The 18,786-nt window shown below is 38.1% G+C and overlaps 3 protein-coding genes across 4 annotated transcripts; 2 read left to right on the top strand and 1 right to left on the bottom strand.

Moving 5' to 3' along the window:
• Nucleotides 1-2,072: 2,072 nt before the first annotated feature.
• On the top strand, nucleotides 2,073-4,963 carry urp1 (urotensin-related peptide 1). Its single transcript, XM_065958868.1, has 5 exons — nucleotides 2,073-2,221; nucleotides 2,428-2,556; nucleotides 2,649-2,689; nucleotides 3,183-3,288; nucleotides 4,748-4,963. Exons 1-5 carry the CDS (start codon nucleotides 2,125-2,127, stop codon nucleotides 4,777-4,779), a joined length of 405 nt encoding a protein of 134 aa, XP_065814940.1. The 5' UTR covers nucleotides 2,073-2,124; the 3' UTR covers nucleotides 4,780-4,963.
• A 150-nt stretch (nucleotides 4,964-5,113) lies between these two features.
• Nucleotides 5,114-9,457, bottom strand: clic2 (chloride intracellular channel 2). The gene is made up of 6 exons (XM_020645432.3): nucleotides 9,151-9,457; nucleotides 7,611-7,720; nucleotides 6,958-7,083; nucleotides 6,750-6,850; nucleotides 6,147-6,328; nucleotides 5,114-5,756 (listed from the first exon to the last, which is right to left on the bottom strand). The coding sequence occupies exons 1-6, from the start codon at nucleotides 9,202-9,204 to the stop codon at nucleotides 5,595-5,597; spliced, it is 735 nt and encodes a 244-aa protein (XP_020501088.1). The 5' UTR covers nucleotides 9,205-9,457; the 3' UTR covers nucleotides 5,114-5,594.
• A 4,130-nt stretch (nucleotides 9,458-13,587) lies between these two features.
• On the top strand, nucleotides 13,588-18,254 carry si:ch73-335m24.2 (protein eva-1 homolog C). Of its 2 annotated transcripts, XM_065958921.1 has the most exons (8): nucleotides 13,588-13,747; nucleotides 15,013-15,218; nucleotides 15,310-15,433; nucleotides 16,134-16,286; nucleotides 16,506-16,649; nucleotides 16,743-16,814; nucleotides 16,905-16,985; nucleotides 17,293-18,254. In XM_065958921.1, exons 1-8 carry the CDS (start codon nucleotides 13,651-13,653, stop codon nucleotides 17,676-17,678), a joined length of 1,263 nt encoding a protein of 420 aa, XP_065814993.1. In that variant the 5' UTR covers nucleotides 13,588-13,650; the 3' UTR covers nucleotides 17,679-18,254. The 2 variants fall into 2 exon arrangements, with proteins under 2 accessions (XP_065814993.1, XP_065814994.1); XM_065958922.1 differs by lacking the exon at nucleotides 16,905-16,985.
• The last annotated feature ends 532 nt before the right edge of the window (nucleotides 18,255-18,786 follow it).

The following is an 18,786-nucleotide window of genomic DNA, read 5'->3' as shown; positions in this document are numbered from 1 at the left end:
TATTATTATTACTGTTTTTTACCTTAAGACACTTTAAAAAAAAAGCTGGTCTACAACTTACTCTTTGTTATACTGTAAAAAGTTGGGACATCGTGTAAAATGTGAATAAAAACAGAATACAATGATTTTCAAATAATTTAAACCCCATAAATAACTGTAAGTAGTTCAAAGACAAAATATCAAATGTTGAAAGAGAGAAATTTTGCTGCTATTTGAAATTTTATATGGCAGTTCTGAATTTGATACCAGCAACACCTTACCAAAAAGTTGAGCCATGGAGTTGTTTACCACCCTGTCGCATCCCCTCTTCTTTACACAACATTTTACTTCCTTTCTTTTCTTAGAATGTGGGAACTAAAGAGACCAGTTCCTGTTTTGAAAAATGAACTGTTTTACCATTCGTGCTTGATGTAGTTTCAGTTGTACTGTATTTCACTGAGTTCAGAGACACTCAGCCTCTCTAGGATGTTATTTTTTTATACCCAATCATGTCACTAACTTGTTGCTAGTCAACTTAATTAACTGAACTATGTTCCACCAGTTATTTTCTTTCAGCATTTATCACCGTTTCCGTCCTTTGTTGCCACAGTCCTAGCTTTTTCTTCTTCAACATTTAATATAGTGTCTTTGTGCTATTTCCAATTTATTATGGGGTTTAATGTTTGGGAAATCATCAGGTTCTACTTTTATTTTCATTTTATTCAATGTCCCAACTTTTTAGGATATGAGTTTAGTATTTATAAAGACCCAACATAACTCCACCAGCACAGCACTTTGCAATACCAAGCCATCTTTTATCTGCTGAGATAGTGTTGGACTTGGAGAGGGAATAGAGGGAAAGACAGAATGACAGAGATGGGTAGAGGGAAACAAACAAACAAATAAAACAGAGAATGGCTGCAATGGCCGAAATATTGATTAAAGTATGTTTGGTATAAGTGAGAACAACAAAGTATGATGATAGTTTTTAGTTCAGTTCTGGAATCTTTCATGATTTACAACAATTCCATTTGCAACATGACCAAAATGAGATATGGAAAGACAAAAGAGAACATAACAGTCACAGAGGCCCCAAAATGTAAATATGAGAAAAGATTAAGTTTCATTTTTAATTGAAGTATTTTCTGGTGTAAAGAAATGTGCCCTTGGTTTTGCTTTATTAAAATCATAGAACCCTTCATGTGTCAGTTTGATCGTGTGTTTCACAGTTCAAATCATGTTTGGGATTTTTTTTACTTCCAGGACCTTGGATTCAATTGGACAACTTATAAATGCAATTACTTATTTATCTCACACCCCCATAGTTGCAAAAGCACCTTAAAAACAGGCCATGCTTAATTCTTAAGTGTGGGAAATGGGGACTTTGGCCTGACCAGCGTATAGTTTTGTTTTCTAGATCGACAGAAATGTATCCCTTTACATTTCCAACAGATATTAGTAAAGAAAGGACAACTTATTATCCCAGGATAAAATGATAAATCAGTCAAGATCTCAATAAAACAACTGAAAATAAATACATATATAAGCACAAAACAAATTCATTGTCAACACAGGGTTATTATACTGCCCAAGAAGCAAAAAGCAGGGCACAAGAACAAAGTATAATACCGTTTGTACCTTTGACTTGTGATTAACAGCAACAAATGCATCACAATGAGCCCGCTCCTCCCTTTAGGTTTTGTCATACTGTCTTCAGAAATGAGTGTCATTGAACAAAAAAATGACGTAGAAACCTGCAGTGACACACTGGCTATAACCTGTGATCTCTGACATGAGCAATGGTTCATTTGAACAGCCCATCATCACACAGAAACGGTGTCAGACATAAAAAAAAAGACCAAACCATCAGAGCTCTGCTGACCTGCTGCTGATCACTGTCAGTGAGTAAACATTTGTTTTTTTTGTCTCTGAACAAGCACAGATAGGCTGCAGCTCAGTTGACAGGGCCCCCTAAATCGTGTCCATGACGCCTGATCCATCGCGTCAAAACCATTAAGAAGCAGACTGGGTGTGGCGATAATGTATCGATCAGATTGTGATGGATGACCTCTCAGGTTATATAAGTGAAGTTCTTTGCCCAGCAGAGGAGTAGTCCAGATCTGACCATCGAAAGACAAAGTCAAAATGTTGTCAGTGGCCCTGTTGTACCTCCTAGCTGTGATTGGTTCTGAGACACATGCTCTACCTCTGTATCCTGATACCAACCTGGAGCCGCAGGCAGGTAGGACTCTTTTTAAACTGAATTCTTTCATTTATTTTCATATTTTGTCAGTTTTATTGAAGACGTTGGATCATTTTTGATAAGTTGAGTAATTATAACCTTTTGTCAAACTGGGATATTTGCTGCAGACGTTGACATTTTTTTTGTTGTTGCATAATTTAATTTTCTGTATTTTGATATCATATCAGAAGGTTTTTTCTCAACAGATTTCATACAGAAGTTGGTTTCAGAGGTGGAGGATGGACCGAACACTTCAGAGGGGGAGCAGAGAGACATCAATAATCTGTATCCTCTGTTGATGCAGCACAACGGAGGGAGAGACTCCTGGACTAAAGGTAATAAGGCAAACAAACATGCAGACTTCAAATCAAATAAGTCTCATGTGGTTAATATGATCCTGTTTCTGCTTCCATGTTCATATTTTTAGGGGCTAAAGATTCAGCACAACAAGATAAATTTGCAAACATGGTAAGGCTGGTTATCTATTTCTATACCTAATCTTTCTAAGCACTATTTTACTGTTTTATTCTATTTAATGGTAAAACCCTTTATAAGATAACGTGCTTTACAGAAAAAAACAACAGAAAAATACAAAAATAGATGATCAAATTAAATTGATATAGTAAGTCAATCAATGCTGTAATGATCTTTAAATTGAGATCTATAGAATTATAACTGCATGCTGAATTTGAACAGGAGTAATGGGGCTCTTACAGTAAACTCATCTGCTTTAATGTAAAGTCAAAAGTGAGATAATTAGAATGATGTTGCAGGATCTGAGTATCGGATTGGAGAGGCGCAGATGCTCACAAACAAGTGTAACTGAAATGAACTCTAAAATCAACTTGCAGAATGCAAACAGACTTCTGTTGGGACAATGTGATCTACGCACAGGGAGTGTAACTTATTATCCTACAATTTTCATCTGCTGTCATCATTTTTTTTTGTCTTTGTCCCTTAGGTGGAGGACCTCAGGGAAGCTGTTTTAAAGCTGGAGGCGGCTGACAAGCTTCGCTCTCAGGTTTTCCTCAGATCGGAGCAGAGCCTGCCGAAAACAAACAAAAGAGGTAAGCGACTCTTATTTGAGAACGATTCTAATCTCTATAATTAGTATTCAAATATGACATACATGCTCTTTATACACAGGTTTTGATGAGGGGTTTGATATTTGAGTTGACATAAAAAAAAATAAAAAATTGATGATTGAGCAGTTCAATTAAAGCCTGTGACATTTGTTTAAACAGGTGGAGGAAAAAACATGCACAACAATATCCTGCTCTTAAATCGAACCAGTACTTCTCAGCACATATAAGCTCTTTCAGTGCTTAGTTGAATCGTTTGATTGAAGAAACTGACATCAGTAAATCGATTTTATAAACCTTATCTTCTAAAGATGCCATCACTGTGAAGATCTCATCTCTAGTGAAAAAATGCAAATTCTAAAAATATAAGATGACACTTAACTTAAAGTCACATGATCACTAATTCATACACATTTTTTAAATTAATATGATTGGATCTAACAGACGATTTGGAGCTTAAACTGATATACAGACTTTCTTTTTTCTTAGTTTATGTGAAGTATTTAATGCTAATTTCTACTCCTTCTATGACGTAGTATTTTACACGATCGGCCATGTTATTTTTTTTCATCTGTTTCTCACATCTGTTGAAGCATTCGTCAAACACACATTGATACACATTTATACCTGCTCGCAAATACTCTATAGTATGCTATAAATCATTTCAGACTGTTGATTTTGCTTATTAATGCGTAATAGAGCTTTCCAAAGTGTGACCATATATAGACCAGGACATGTCAAGTATGAGCGCTCTTAAATGCTACTACGGTTTAGTGCAATAGTAGATATTGAACAACATTGTATATCAAAGAATATCAAAATGTATGAGGTTATTAAAAGTGTCATCCATAAATAAGATGGGAAAAAAGTTTGATCATGACATAATAGTGATCAGTTGTCACTTATGTTGTGTTGGGGGTGGCAGTAGCTGTTGGGACTTGGGTTGGGAACAGGAGGGTAGCTGGTTCAACCCCCTCACTCTGACATCTCTCCATCTGTGCATGTCCATTGGATCCTGTTTGGGCTTGTATGTGTATTTCAGAATATGTGTAACAGATTGTAAAAATCACATTTCCCGTCACGGGATTAATGAAGAATATCTTCTTGATCTTCTTATATAATTTACACAAACCAAAACCGAAATTCTGCAAATATTACTCTTTTAAGCCTCATCCACTTGAATCAGGATAGAAAAATAAACTTTAGAAAATGAATCTTCCTCCTGGGTGAAATAACCTGAAACAGATTTTATGTAAACACAATATGTACAGAATATACAGAAGCAAAAGCTGCAAAGTTACAACATGAAGAAACAGGGTGGCAATATATGTTCATATTGAAATCAACTGTAAGTGTACGAAGTAATATAAATACAGGCAGCTTGTTTTTTTTTGAGTGAAGAATGTGGCTTTCTTTCTGATGTTTCTCTCTGATGTCTCAACAGCGTGTTTCTGGAAATACTGCGTCACCAACTAGAGCCCGGCGGCTGCAGGAAGTTTCATGTGATTGAGACTGGTTGGAATCACCACTGTTCGGCATTGTCACGTTTGTTTGCCAGAAAACAATAAATGCACCACCCAACTGGATCAACAGAAAATATATTTTTGAAGCTGTAGAACTATTGTTGTTTCTGTCTCTGAAAATAAACTTGAAAAACGAAATGCCATTGATGTGACCTGCTTTTTGATTGTGATGCTTGAATGTGAAGGTGTTTGAAATATAATTTACAGCATACAAATATGGATTTTATTCCCCTTCCCCAACAAAGGAAGTAAATACAGACACAATAACCACACAAGAACTTGACAAATGAACTTGACATTTTTAATTAGTGTGAGAGTGAGAAAATGCAATCATATCAACCTGTGTTTTAAATGGTGGAATACAAAAAATTACATTTGTATAAAATGTACTGTTAAGTTTTTCAGCTGTAATTCACACTAACACAACAATCATACATATTTTCATAAGGGTGTTTTGATTATAAAAAGCATGGAAAATATATTTTTATATATTTACATTATAGACAAAAACAGTCAATTGCACATATGGCCTTCAGAAAGACACCGCTTATCTGATAATGAGATTTAATACACACAATCACTGCAACATTGTGCTTAATGATGATTACTTAACTTGTACTGCATGTACTAAGGATTTTAAGGCAGAATAGTGTCTGATTTATTGCCCCGGTTAGTTTTCGTAGGTTATGTTGCCCTCTACAGGTCAGTATCTTTACATGCATGCTTACATTGGATAAAAACATGACATAATCACAGGGAATCACGAGTTTATTTCCTCTGTTTGGCCACGCTTAAGTAAGCCTTCTCAATCTCAATGTCAGCTGGACACGTCTCTTTAAACTCCTCTCTCTCGCCAGCGTTCTGAAGGTATCGCCACACACCCGTCAACTGTGCGGGAATCTCAAAGTCGCAGTACTTCTTGGCAGCAACCTGAAATAACAGCAAAGGAAGATCAAAGTGTAGCATGTTTAGGAGCTGAAGCTTTGACGGATAAATTATTGTATACAACATGACATTTAATCTAGAAGGATTGAACTTTCTTAGAACTCTTTAAATAAAGTTCTGTGAGAGGTTTGAAGAAGAAATTATCTCTTTGGTAGAACCGTTTCAACTAAAAGACTTCAGAAATATGACCTCTGACATCATGTTACTGTTTTTAAGGAGTCACAATTACAATATTGTACTCTGAAATGTAATGATGTAGGGGTTAAGTAGACTGACTAGTTGCATTACTTGAGTAAATGGTCTTTTTTCCAGCACTGCCTAAATACCTGAATATCCAATTAGGACTTTAATAACCTCTCTGATGCAGTGTCTCACCCTGATAACGTGCAGTTTGGGTAGCAGATTGCAGTCAGCTAAGGTGAGGCGATTGCCATCCAGGAACTTTCTGCTGGAGGTGGTGGCGGTTTCTGTGGAGTTGTGGTCAATCTCCTCGGGGAGCGGGGAGTTCAGGTAGTCATCCAGGCGCTTAAACTCACGGAGCAGGTTTTTCTCATGGACTGTCAGAGGGTCAGATACGGAGAAATGTTTTGGTTTTGTATACGATCATCAGTGGTGTCATGTAATTACAGGTAGTAACAAGCGTCAATCAGCTACAAAAAAACATTATTGGATTATAAGCACGGACGCATAAGCACTCAAATGTTGTAGTCTTTTAAATAGTGATCACACATTTCATTGAAAAATTCTTAATGTGAAGTGTTAAATAAGCTTTCAATTACAAATAAAGGGACATTTACAGAGGTTGAATGGTAAAGCAGAAAAGGAAATATTAAAGTGAAGTACTGGAGTACAGTATTTGATACCAGCCTATACTGTCAGTCCTATGACATTAAATTTATATCTCACATCCATATACATTTTGTGCAAATAGTGCAAGTTCTCACATTATTAGTGAATAACAAAGACTCCAAAACTTACATGTGTTATTTGGACTGTTCTTGATGAAAGCAGAGAACTTTGCAAAAATGTCAGCACCCACATCAAAGGACTCTTTGTTCAGCGGGCTGAGGTGAGGATACCTTCAGGGGAGAGGAGAGAAGAGAAGCCTGGGAGTCAACCTATTTGATTATAATGAGCCTTTAGCAAAACCAAACTGCATTAATATGTGCTTAATGATTAGGTGTACCTGGGAGGAGCCAGTGCTTGTTCAAGAAATTCCTCGATTTTGATGAAGTCCGTTTTGAGCGTGCCGTTGTAGAGGAGGAAAGGAGGGTTGGTGCCAGGGGCCAGGTCTTTGAGCTCCGCTGGCTTCCTGGAGACGACGTAAGAACGATGGAGAAGGAGAGAAATGTGAGTTATTGTCCATTCAGTTTGTTCAATCAGAGGTGTTGTAAAGCACACACGCTGGAGTTTAGGTTATCAAGGTTGTCAGAATCTACTAAGGCATTCATTTCAGCATGTGTTATTGGTTTAGTTATAAAAACACACAGGGCTGGGAGTGGTCAGCTGTTTTCCTTAAGTGAATAATTCAATTAACAGAATCCTTTGAAAGTTTCCTGTTCTTATTTGCTCTCCAGTAATAACCCTGAGAAGTTCACACAACGCCTCAATTAAAGAAGGTGTTTGTTTAAAAATGACACAGAGTTCTTTGTACACTTTGGCTCCAAGCCCTTTTAGACAGAGCAAGAAACACGCCTATTGATAAGTGAGAAATGGTTTATATTACTGTGAGAGACTGCTCAATTTCGCTCTTGTTTGGGTCCTAATAGGGTTCTTCTGTGTAAAGTCCCCATGACCAGATGCTCAGGAAGTGTTTTAGGCAGAGGAGGGGTTGCTTACTTCCTCATATCAACAGTGGTGACTGTAAACTTGACTCCCTTCAGCCACAAAACCATGAAGAGCCTCTGACAGAAGGGGCAGTTCCCCACGTTCTCACCATCATGTCCAGCCTTGAAAACACAGAAAGAAACAACATGTAAAAGGTGTTGTTGCCACATTATTCCACAAAAGTTCTGTTTAGTGATGCAAACAGCCAACTCCTGTTGATAAGTAAGTGATTCTTGATGGTGTGTCTGGGATATTTAAAGTCTGTGTCCTCCACATCAAGGAAAAGCAGGCATTGTATTGTCGCTGAAAATATATGTTGACTCTCCTGCTTGAGTTAGCTCACAGTACATTAATGTTAGCTTGAGTAAATCCCTGTTAGCGCTAGCTTTCAGCACCCTTATTCACTTTCATGCTAAAAATAAAAGATAAGCTCAATACCACTCATGTTTTTATATGTAATATGAAGGTAGCCTCGGCTAGCTGAATCTCATCTTAGCTTAGCATAGGCTACAGAGGGAATAAAGGGGAACACAGCTCGCTTTGCGCTATCCAAATGTAACAAAATCGTTCTATAAAGCAAACGTTTAGCATGAAGCCTAATGTCTTGTTTGTTTGAGTTAAAAAAAAAAAGAAGTAGTCTCTAAACACTCATTTGTATTTATACATTACCAGGCATTTTTAGTTCAGACTACACAAAGATGTTATGACTGATATATTTGTGAGTTTTATAGTTGTTGAGTTTGGTTACTTGTGGTCAAATTATAGGCTAGCTCTGTTTGTTTCCAGTCTTTATGCATTGCCAATTTAAAGGTCTGCCTGCAGTGTAGCTTTCTTACACAAAATTGATATTTATATTCACATCTTAACTCTCAGCTAGAAAGAAAAAGAAAATACCACTAAATGCTTTACAATTCATGTTATTGACTGAATGTCAGGCTATGTTTAATTTCCTTGGAGACATGATGTACTTGTTTTGCCTTTTCTTTGACCTTGTTTAACACATCAGATGCTTTAAAGAAATTTCACATTTGTGCAGGCATAACTCTACCAGAACGAAAAGGCCCTGATGAATTAAATCTTTGGATATTAGGCAACAACTTCAGCTGAGAAATGAGTTGTTTAAATGACTTCTTGATATGGAGGAGTATATCTGAAAGTGTGCATAAGTAAAGTGGGTGTGCCTGCTCTAGACTGGGGCCTTTCACCCTGCATGCTCCTCACTACGTCTGATAAGCTGAGCTGTGTGTCTGTCCGTGGACAGAGTTCACTGATAAATATGCGCTGTGACCGTCAGCATGGGTACAAACACTTCAGCATCTGTCGCACAGGTTATCTATAGATGGCACGCATGTAAAGGAGAGTTGTCCTCTGATTGATGTTCATACAGAAACATAACATATTTGGCCTTTTACAATACTGAAAGTGAGCAGCAACTTTTTTGTGACACCTTTTCTTTATCCTTAGTGATTTCAGATATTATCAGCTTCTCTTTGCATCTTCAAGTCTACTTTTCCTCTCATGTAGTTTGTGATATTGAACAGAAGATACTGACCTTAATGAACAACTCGATGCTTGGCTCCTTGTCAGAGTTCTGTCGAAGTGCCATGTTGTCAAAAAAAAAAGTTGATTTCACCTTTTTTGAAAATTCAAAGTACTTGTCAATGTGTAACCTCCTTAAGTGTGTTCTTCTTCAACACCACCAACAAAAAAATCCACAAACCTAGCAAGAGAAAGCTGATAATATAAAGTTCTCTTGAGAAAGGTTTCAAGTGTCTTGTGGTCCTGGATGTCAGGAGAAAGTGTAACACTTCAAGGGTAGTTGTGTTTTGTCTCAGTGTTCCTTGGAGGCTATCGCTCTGAACATACTTTACAAGCCAGCGGAGAGGGGAGGACCCATGGAGATGGGCGGGGTACACACTCTTATATACACAGAGCCAAACTCTATGAGGAGAGAGCTTAAAATAGGACCCTTTGCATTTTGCAATACACAGGAACTGATAAGCCCATGTGACTCACACAAATTCAGACAATTAATTTCAGCCTTTCACATTCCAACACTGTTAGATGAAAGGAATTGTACATTAAGGACACTTTTCACAGGACATTACAAAGCACCCACTGTGTATTTTGTGACACACAAAGGGACGTGTTATCTAATTTGAAAGAAGAAAGAAGCCTTCAATTTAACATCTGGCTTATTTATAGCAAGATGTAGTTTAAAGTCAATAAATTGTAATTATAATAATAAATGGATATATTTTGCATAAAGAAAAATGTAAGGGTTCACTAGAACAAATTGCTATAAAAATACAGAATTTTGAACAGTAATGCAGTGTTAATGAACACAGTTGATTTCTGTAAAAGATCTCATTTAAAAGAAACGCAGGTTAACGGCAGGTTATTGTACAACGTAACAGTGTAGTACAGTATTTTTGTAATGGGTGACTACCCATCTGATGAGAAACATGTTGCCTCATGCCCCATTACCTCAGCTAGCACACTGTCAACTCGAAAGATCAAGTTTAAAACAGGAATTAGGAATTTTAGTTTACTAAGATAGAGGAAAGACAAAGAGGAAGAAATTGAGACAATATTCTCTTTTCTCAAGCCTTTTGGAAAGAGGTTAGACCGTTCCTGTAGTACCTACATCTGCTTTTCTTTAACACTTGTCATTCCATCCTGCTCTTAACAAGCAAAATACATTCTACTATAAAAGCCTGTCTTTAATGGTTGTGTCATTTTATGTTGGGTGGTTTGACATTATATTGACTGTCAAAATTACTGTTATTGTTCTTGGTATTCACTCTATGTTATAAGTATGCATGCTAATATTTTCAGTGAGGCACGTTCTTAAAAAAACATTGAAAGTCAATATTTCTCTTACATTTTTAAAATGTTTTCTTCTCCATTGTACTAAGTGGAGAGAGATAAAGTTGGGTTTTTCCTCAAGACCAGATATTTCAGTGGTGTGTCAGACAGTGAACCATAGCAACAACAAAAAAAAAATAGAGATTTGAGCAGTGAAAATGGTCGTCAATTTCTGAATTGCATGAGTTCAGGTGAAAATCACATTTTAAATAAACTTTTTTTTACATAATACTGCTTTTTTTTGGTGTGTGTGTGTGTGTGTGTGTGTGTGTGTGGGGGGGGGGGTGATAATTACTCAACAGAAGAATGAAAGTAAAAAGTACTTTTAAGGGATTTTTTTTTATGACAAAATCCCCATCCCACACACACACACATTTAACACGTACACACATTTAATTTCTTTATAAAAATGATTATGCAACACATCTCTGTAAATTCTGAAAGAAAACCACAAAGATACTCTGTGTCAGGCTCTGTGTCATGTGCTTTCTTTTACGTGGCTCTGATCCATGTAACACGCAGCCAACATTTTGAAATCTCAATCATATCCTGGAAATATGACACAGACCCATCACAGGAAAGGCAACAGAGACAGAGAGAGTTATGCAGAGAAAGAAAGTAGGGATGATATCCTGATATATGAAACCTGCCATTTCAAAACAGCATCCTCCAAGACCACGAGAGGAGACACGTGTAAGAAATAATTAGTTACTTTATTTACTCTTCCTATGGGAGGGAAAGGAATTTCACTGAAATATAAGGTGGGAGTAATTCTTTCTTAACAGACATGATTAAAACGTCAGCTTCTCCTTTTAAATGACCTGCCTCCTTTATCACACCCGCTCTGCTGCTATGGAGGGAGTGTTTATTGCGGCCTGGGCAATAATGACTGGAGTGCCATAAACACTCATTCATTTTGATTCACCATCAACAAGTGGCTGCAGGCACTGATAATACTCTCAGGAGTTGGGGATTACCTCGTATGTATTTTGAATTAGTGTTGGGTTGTTATGCCAACAGGTTGAGAGAGATAGGATGTGTAAAAGGAAAACTAAAGTCATAATCACAGCATTCATAGTAAACTGAAACCAAGTGACTCTGGCTTCACGGAGAGAGGAAATTCAACAGGAGGGATTTCCCGAGTATTATCCCAGGAAAAGATGGGCAGGAGTGGAAACACCAATGACCTTCCTCTCTTTCTTTTCCAAAGACAAAAAGCAAAGCTCTATCTCATGGAGAGTGAAAGACATATCTCCACTGGACACACACAGCAGATGGAAGTGACCTCCTTGAAACAAGAGCCTTATCTCCAGAACCAGAAACAACACTGTTAAAATGCCAGGCGAAGAATGAGTCTTGATTTTCGCCATCACAAAAACACAGATACGAACACAAGCACACACACAAGATCAAGAACTCAAAAATGTTACCCTGTCAACAAATTATCGTTTTAACGGATTCAATGTGACTATTTGTTTTTCTGTATAAAAAAGAGAAGATTTTGGTCTGCCTTTGAAAGCCATTACAAGTCAATTTCTCAATATTTATTGTGGACAGCTAAACAACGTTGAGGATAAATGCATCAAATAAAAGTGAGTTCTGCTGCATGAGAGCCTAGCTGGCTGTGCCTACATGTACCAGAATGCACTGCTGCTGCCCACTGCACCTGCAGTTAACTTGAACTCTGGGTGATGCCGCTGACTTCTTTTAACTGTATCCCTGTCAATTACATCCCATGCCCTTATGTATTTGTTGCTGTTCATAGAGAGTTGTTATAACAAGTAATGCAAGGAAAAGGTTGAGACTGCAAATACAAGCATGAATAGCCTCTTGTTCTTCACAGTCATCAAACATGTCAAATGACGGTGCTGGTGGCTGGTTGAACAATAGATCTTGCATCTTCTATCTCTTTGTCGAGTTGACCGAAATAGGAAAGTGTAACAACTGCAGGTGATTTTTTTAGTACATGTAACTTGAAGATACAAACCAACGTCTCAAATGCAATATTATAACATTTTGGAATATGCAATGGTTTGTTATCTTTGCGAGGCAAGAGTAACCTGAAATGATAAATACCACGCATGTGGTTTTAAATTGGATGTTTGGAGCTGACTAACCGCTTAACATAAAGATAAACAGTAAATTATCCATCTAGGATCTCCTTAAATGTAGGAATCTGGTGTAAATTAAATTGTGAAAAAAATCATCACATAACATCATGTATCTGTGCACAGAAACATATACTGAAATAATTAATAAATAAATTGTTTTAGACCGAGTTTTAAGCAGTATTTTTTTCTTTGGGATCAAAGGCTGAGTGTAGCAACTTGGATTCTTGTCATCATAGTAAGGTTGCTATAGAAGTGGTTTCAGTGTGCCTGTAGAGAGACATAGTCTTTAACTTCTGCTCACCTGCTTTACCTGGAGGTAAGAGCTGTAACCATTAACTGACTCTATACACAGAATGTGTAATGGATTGTTTAACTGTTGAACATCAAAACTAAAAAGTGTGAGACCCCTCCAAAACTACAAAAAAGAAGCCTTTCCTCCATTCCCATTTATGCTGTAACTTTTCTCACCATGAATGAATTAAACAAATAATATACAACATGTTGATTTGTAAGACTATTTGAAGAGAGTCGGCAAACTGTTTCTCCCTACTTTCAGTTATAATGACACCTGCATCCAGCCTAAAAGCTCCCTGCTTCACACACAGACATGTAATTGGCAGTGATTCCTTAAAAGAAGCAGAAATAAAGTAAGACGTGCTTTCCCAAAACTATTACTGTTAGCTCACAACAAGAAGGGACATATTATTCTAACCCAATCCATGAACTGCAACAACAAATCAAAAGAGGAGTCACAGGTTTTTGCAGCATGTCACTCTAGTGTAAATTGTGGATTTTATTCCTGATCAATAGTCTTTGACCCAAATGTTGTTTTTTTTCATGAACTTACAATGTGAGGGCGATTGCTTCTTTGGTTAGTTGAAATAAGTTAATGTTTTTAGCCAGCTCAATCAGGAAGCCGTCTTTTCTTCTTATTCCCAAAGTGGGTGGGTGGGTGGGGGGGCTGACTGTTTCTTGTCAACACAATGCCGTCATTGACCTACTGACTGCTCTCTCCCCGGCAGTCTATAGCACGACAACCCATTACAACAAAACTCTGGGGTCTGTCCTGCAGGATGTGCACAATAACTGTGCCGTGGAGCTTCTGCCTCCTGTTACTTCTAGTTTTGACTCTGAAGATTGGCACTGCAAACTCTGGTCCTGATTTCTCTCGTAAGTGCTCCGTTTTTGACATTATAAAAGGTCTTATCAAGAGAAAAGTCATATTGCTGATCATTGTTATTTGGCTGAGACAAAGGAAGCTTCTGAGAGCTATTAGTCATCCTCTGATATTTCTGCGCACATCCTGCTTTTCAAACAGCTGCAGAAGCTCATGTTGAAGACCAGAATAAAGATCCCTGATCTTAGACCTAAACAGAACAGGATTGACGTTTGACAACATAAACTGCAGTTGAGTGTTTGTTATGTCTCCAGGCAATAAAAAATGATGTATGACGATATGATGTGTTAAGTCAAAGCCAAATGTTGAGTTAGTCTCTAATTGTGAGCATTGCAGTGTATCTCTCTATCTGACCACTGCAGAGTTTCCATTTTCTGTGTGGCTGAAGCCTCTGAAGGGAATAATAATAGGTCATTGTGAGCAAGTGCCTGGCACTGCCTCTCATTTGCTCCCTAAAGGGGAGACACAGACAGACACAGACACAGACACACACACACACACACACACACACACAGACACAGACACAGACACACACAGACACACACAGACACACACAGACACACACAGACACACACAGACACAGACACAGACACACACAGACACACACAGACACACACAGACACACACACACACACACACACACACACACACACACACACACACACACACACACACACACAGACACAGACACACACAGACACACACACACACACACACACACACACACACACACACACACACACAGGATGAAAGACTTAGCTTCAGCGCCTCTCTTATTTTGTCTTGTATGAATGTAGCTATGTGTGGTCAAAGTCCAAGTGGAGCGCTACACCCAGTGACTCAGACTCCACACAGTCAACAACTAGGACCTTTAGCTAAAACCTTCTTCTAAAATCTTTTAATGTGTGGATGAAAGGCTTTTAAATTAAGAATCATTTAGTCATAATAACTTGAGCATCTAGTGTGTGAGCGTCTGAATCTGATGTTTAAAATGTCTGCTTAGATAACATGGGAAATATTGATCTTGTTAATCAAATCTTGTTTTTATTCTACAGTTCGAGCAGGATTTATGAGTTCAAAGTGATTAATTGATCTACTTTCCTTTAGATCAGACACCATCATACTGCTGCCAGTTTGCATGATTGCTGTCTTGCTTTAAATGTCTCTATCCATTTCCTCTACATGCTAACTAACCTCTCCATGTAATCAAAATACATATGTAAAAGTGTGTTTAGCACCACCTTGTGTCCTCTATTAGAATATCTCCACACAATCCTGAAGAACCACACAGCTCATGCTTGCGAAGGAGACACGCTCATCATCAAGTGTCCTTCCAGGACGTCTGTTTCTGTCCTGTCTGCTTTCTATGGACGACGTGTTCCCAATCAGTATCTCTGTCCCTCTGCAAACACCAACATGACAGTGGAGGAGGAGTCAGAGTGCACTTCACCTGTAGCTATCCAGGTAAATTTATAGTAAGGTGAATGTGAAGTTATGTATCCTCTGATGTTTCCATGACTCAGACTGTAGCATGATTTTAATACCATTCTTGCAGAAAGTGGTGTCAGAGTGTCAGGATCGACGGTCCTGTCATATCCCAGTCTTCAGTCCAGTGTTTGGGCAGGACCCCTGCCCCCTCACCAGCAAGTACCTTCTAGTCGCCTACAAGTGCAGACCAGGTAAGCTGCAAGGACCTAGACAAGACTTTTAAAGTAAAGGTCAGGATTTCAACGTTTAATCAGTTATCATCTTTCCATTTAGTTGCTTTACCGCATGTTTTGCACACGTCATTCTCCTCAGCATTGGTGATTTGACAAAATAATGACTGCTTTTTGAAAGCTTTTGAAAGGCTCCAGCAACAAAGTTTGCCCAGCTTTACAGCTACGGTGAACTCTTTAAAGTAAAAAAACACATCATATTTCATCCCCTCTTCATCTCTTTTTTTATGTATTTTTTTTTACTCTTACACTAAGTGTAGCTGTCAGCTGAATGTGACATACTGTAAAGCAAATTTTTGGCCCAAAATGTGGAAGACTCAATGAATAAAGTGGAGTGAAAAGAACACTTGCATATAAAGTACATGTTGGCTTACCAAATCTGAGTTTAACTACTTATATATTAGACATACATACATTCCACCACTACATTTAGAGTTTTTACTGCACACTGGGCTAAGCAGATGATATTTCAGTGACAAATGATTGAAGTTTGCTTATTTTAATGAATGAAAAAATGTGGCTTAAGGAAGCTTTAAAAGGACATACAATCTTATATTAATGCACCAAAACATGCAAGACATTAGTACGATATTTTCCTTACAGTATCTTTCACTGGATGCTTATCAACTTTATCTGCTGTTATTTGTGTTGCTTTGTTCAGAGCACCATAGCACGAGACTGGTGTGTGAAAACGAGCGTCTGAGGCTGATGTGTAAAAATGAAACTGTCCTTGCGATCTACTCAGCAACATTTGGACACCTGCTGCACGGCAGTCCTTACTGCCCCCAGGAGCCGGGATCACACGCTGACATGGGTCTGAAACTGAACAATTACATGTCACCTAGAATGCAACAAATATGTAGTATATAGACAGAGGAGATAAATCATGCATAGAAATGATCTGTTCACTGATGCATCCTCAGTAAGATTATGTTTTGGTTTTGTTGCTACTCAGAGCCGAGATGTGAGACCAGGAGATAATTAGATTGATGACATGAAACAGATATTAACAATGCTCCATGTTTTCCCACAGAGTGTTTGTCCCCTTCAGCTCTGAGGAAGGTGTCACGCAGGTGTCATGGCAGATCTAACTGCTCAGTTCTGGCTGATACCCAAACCTTTGGTGACCCCTGCTTCTCTGGCACCAGGAAACACCTACGGGTGTCCTTTACTTGTGGTGAGAAAAAAAGCAATCTGAAGTATCTGCTTGTTACTGATATGGTCTGAAGCATCATGTAATTAAAAAAATAAACATCTCAATCTCCTTCAGTGCCTCGGTATCTTCTGGACGATGTCGGTCGAGGTTCAACAGATCCCTTTATGATCACAGATTATACACACGGTGAGAGTAACACTGAGGGAACTCACAGGTTTTGTGTCATGAAGCAGACTTTGACTGGCGTCTGAGCCCTGGACCCCCTCTCACCTGCAGGTGGATGGTACACAGGCCCAGCCTACAGGCCTCATAACGTGCTCTTAACCAACTCTCTGGAGATCATAGAAAAAATGTTGGGTATGTGCAATGATGCCTGTAGACCTCGGGCTGGGGTTGCATGCACAATTTTGACCTTAATTGAAGATCAAATTTAAAGGACCAGCCAGGTTTTAAGTTTTAAATCAAGAAAATTGACCTATAGCTCAGAAAAGGCTCATATAAACACAAAGAAAAGGAATTTAATATCAACAATTACAAATTATTTTGATTATACTCAATCACATTTCATGACATTACATCATTGTTTCTCATGTGGAGCTGCCTGTTACTGTGCATTTGCTGTATCTTTAGTTTGAACCATGATCATGACTTGCATCTCTTCCAGGTCTCCCAGAGCGAGTAGCTCTGTACTTTGTCTCTGGCATCTGTGCCGGTCTGGTTTTCCTGCTCTGCATTTTTGGTCTGCGCTCCACGCTGGTGAAAGACGTGAAAGATCTGGTTTCTGAGTTGAACGATGAGCTGAAAGCATCTCGCAGACGGAAAAAGGAGCTCATGGAGGACCTCTTTGACGATGACATCTCAGACACGTCATCCTTCTGTCGCCTCACACAGTCCTACCGCACAGCAGACATCTTCAGCCCCTCCACCCTGACTGTAGAGATGGTCGAGCGTGAGGGGGAACAGACAAGAGATCTGCCTAATGGAGACATCTGGCCACCCCGAGACTCCAGCCCTTATGCCATTCATAAGATTAAAACCTACAACAACTGAGGGAATGTTTGATTGGAACTTTAGCATCCTTCTGCTTTGAATTTCATTTGTGGACTAAATTTAAAACTTTGTGACAATGCACCTTCCAGCTTTGTTGTCGGGGTCTAGGTAGTTTCAGTAGCTTAAGCAGTAGGAAAATGTTTTCACCCAAAGGAACACTTTATGCTCAGTTTGAAAATGAAAATGATCACAGTCAAAATGACAGAAACTGAAAAAACAAAGTTGCATCTCCTCCAGGTAAAGGTTGGAATAGATAACTAACAAGTAGGCTAATGTATTCAGACAAATTTTATGGAGTAAAATGTAAAATTACACAAGAGTTTATCTTTAAATAAAATAAGGTGGTTTGTACTTTAGTTTCTTTCCTGGTTCAATAAGGTTTAAATACACATTTTTATTTAAAATGCAACAATATTCAATGAATAATAGTGAGGGTGAAAGATTTAGACTTGCTAATTATTTCAAATATTCCTTTCCCTACCATTGTTGTTTCTTCGTGATGTAAAAAGATAGAGAGCAAATTCTACTGTAAAGCAAATCTTTATAAATAATAAAGATTTTGTTGGAAGATGTAAAGGAGTTGTGGTCTGTTTAAAGTAATGACTGGTGCAGAGTACTAGTAAAATATGACAAAATCTGCAATGAAATCATGAAAACCAGAAATATTTCCATAATAATATTTGATCACTGGTATATGTTGAAGTTAAATTTGAGACATAATTGACTGTAATCGTTTTAGTATACTACAACTTGGCCCTCTGGCAGTGAGAATTAAATGAATGTGGCCCTTGCTGTGACCACAGTTGCCCATCCCTGCATTAGAGGATGAAGCAGGTGGGGGTTTGGTGCCCATAAGCTGAACTCGGCCATGCAGCTAACTGAGCAAAACATAGAAGACGACTACAATTGATGCAGACTGACCCTTTTGAGATGAATTTAAGGGTTATAATTTTGATGCATTAATTAGATTATTTAGCCTATTATTAAGTCAAATCTGTAAAGTAAAAGTGTGTGTGTGTGAGAGAGAGAGAGAGAGATAGATAGAGATAGATAGATACTGAAGAGGATTAGGGTCACACATTATTTTTATTTTATTCTCAATTTTTTT

The sequence above is a fragment of the Labrus bergylta genome, chromosome 9, assembly GCF_963930695.1.
Source record: "Labrus bergylta chromosome 9, fLabBer1.1, whole genome shotgun sequence".
NCBI lineage: Eukaryota > Metazoa > Chordata > Actinopteri > Labriformes > Labridae > Labrus > Labrus bergylta.
This window is presented reverse-complemented; position numbering and strand designations above follow the sequence as displayed.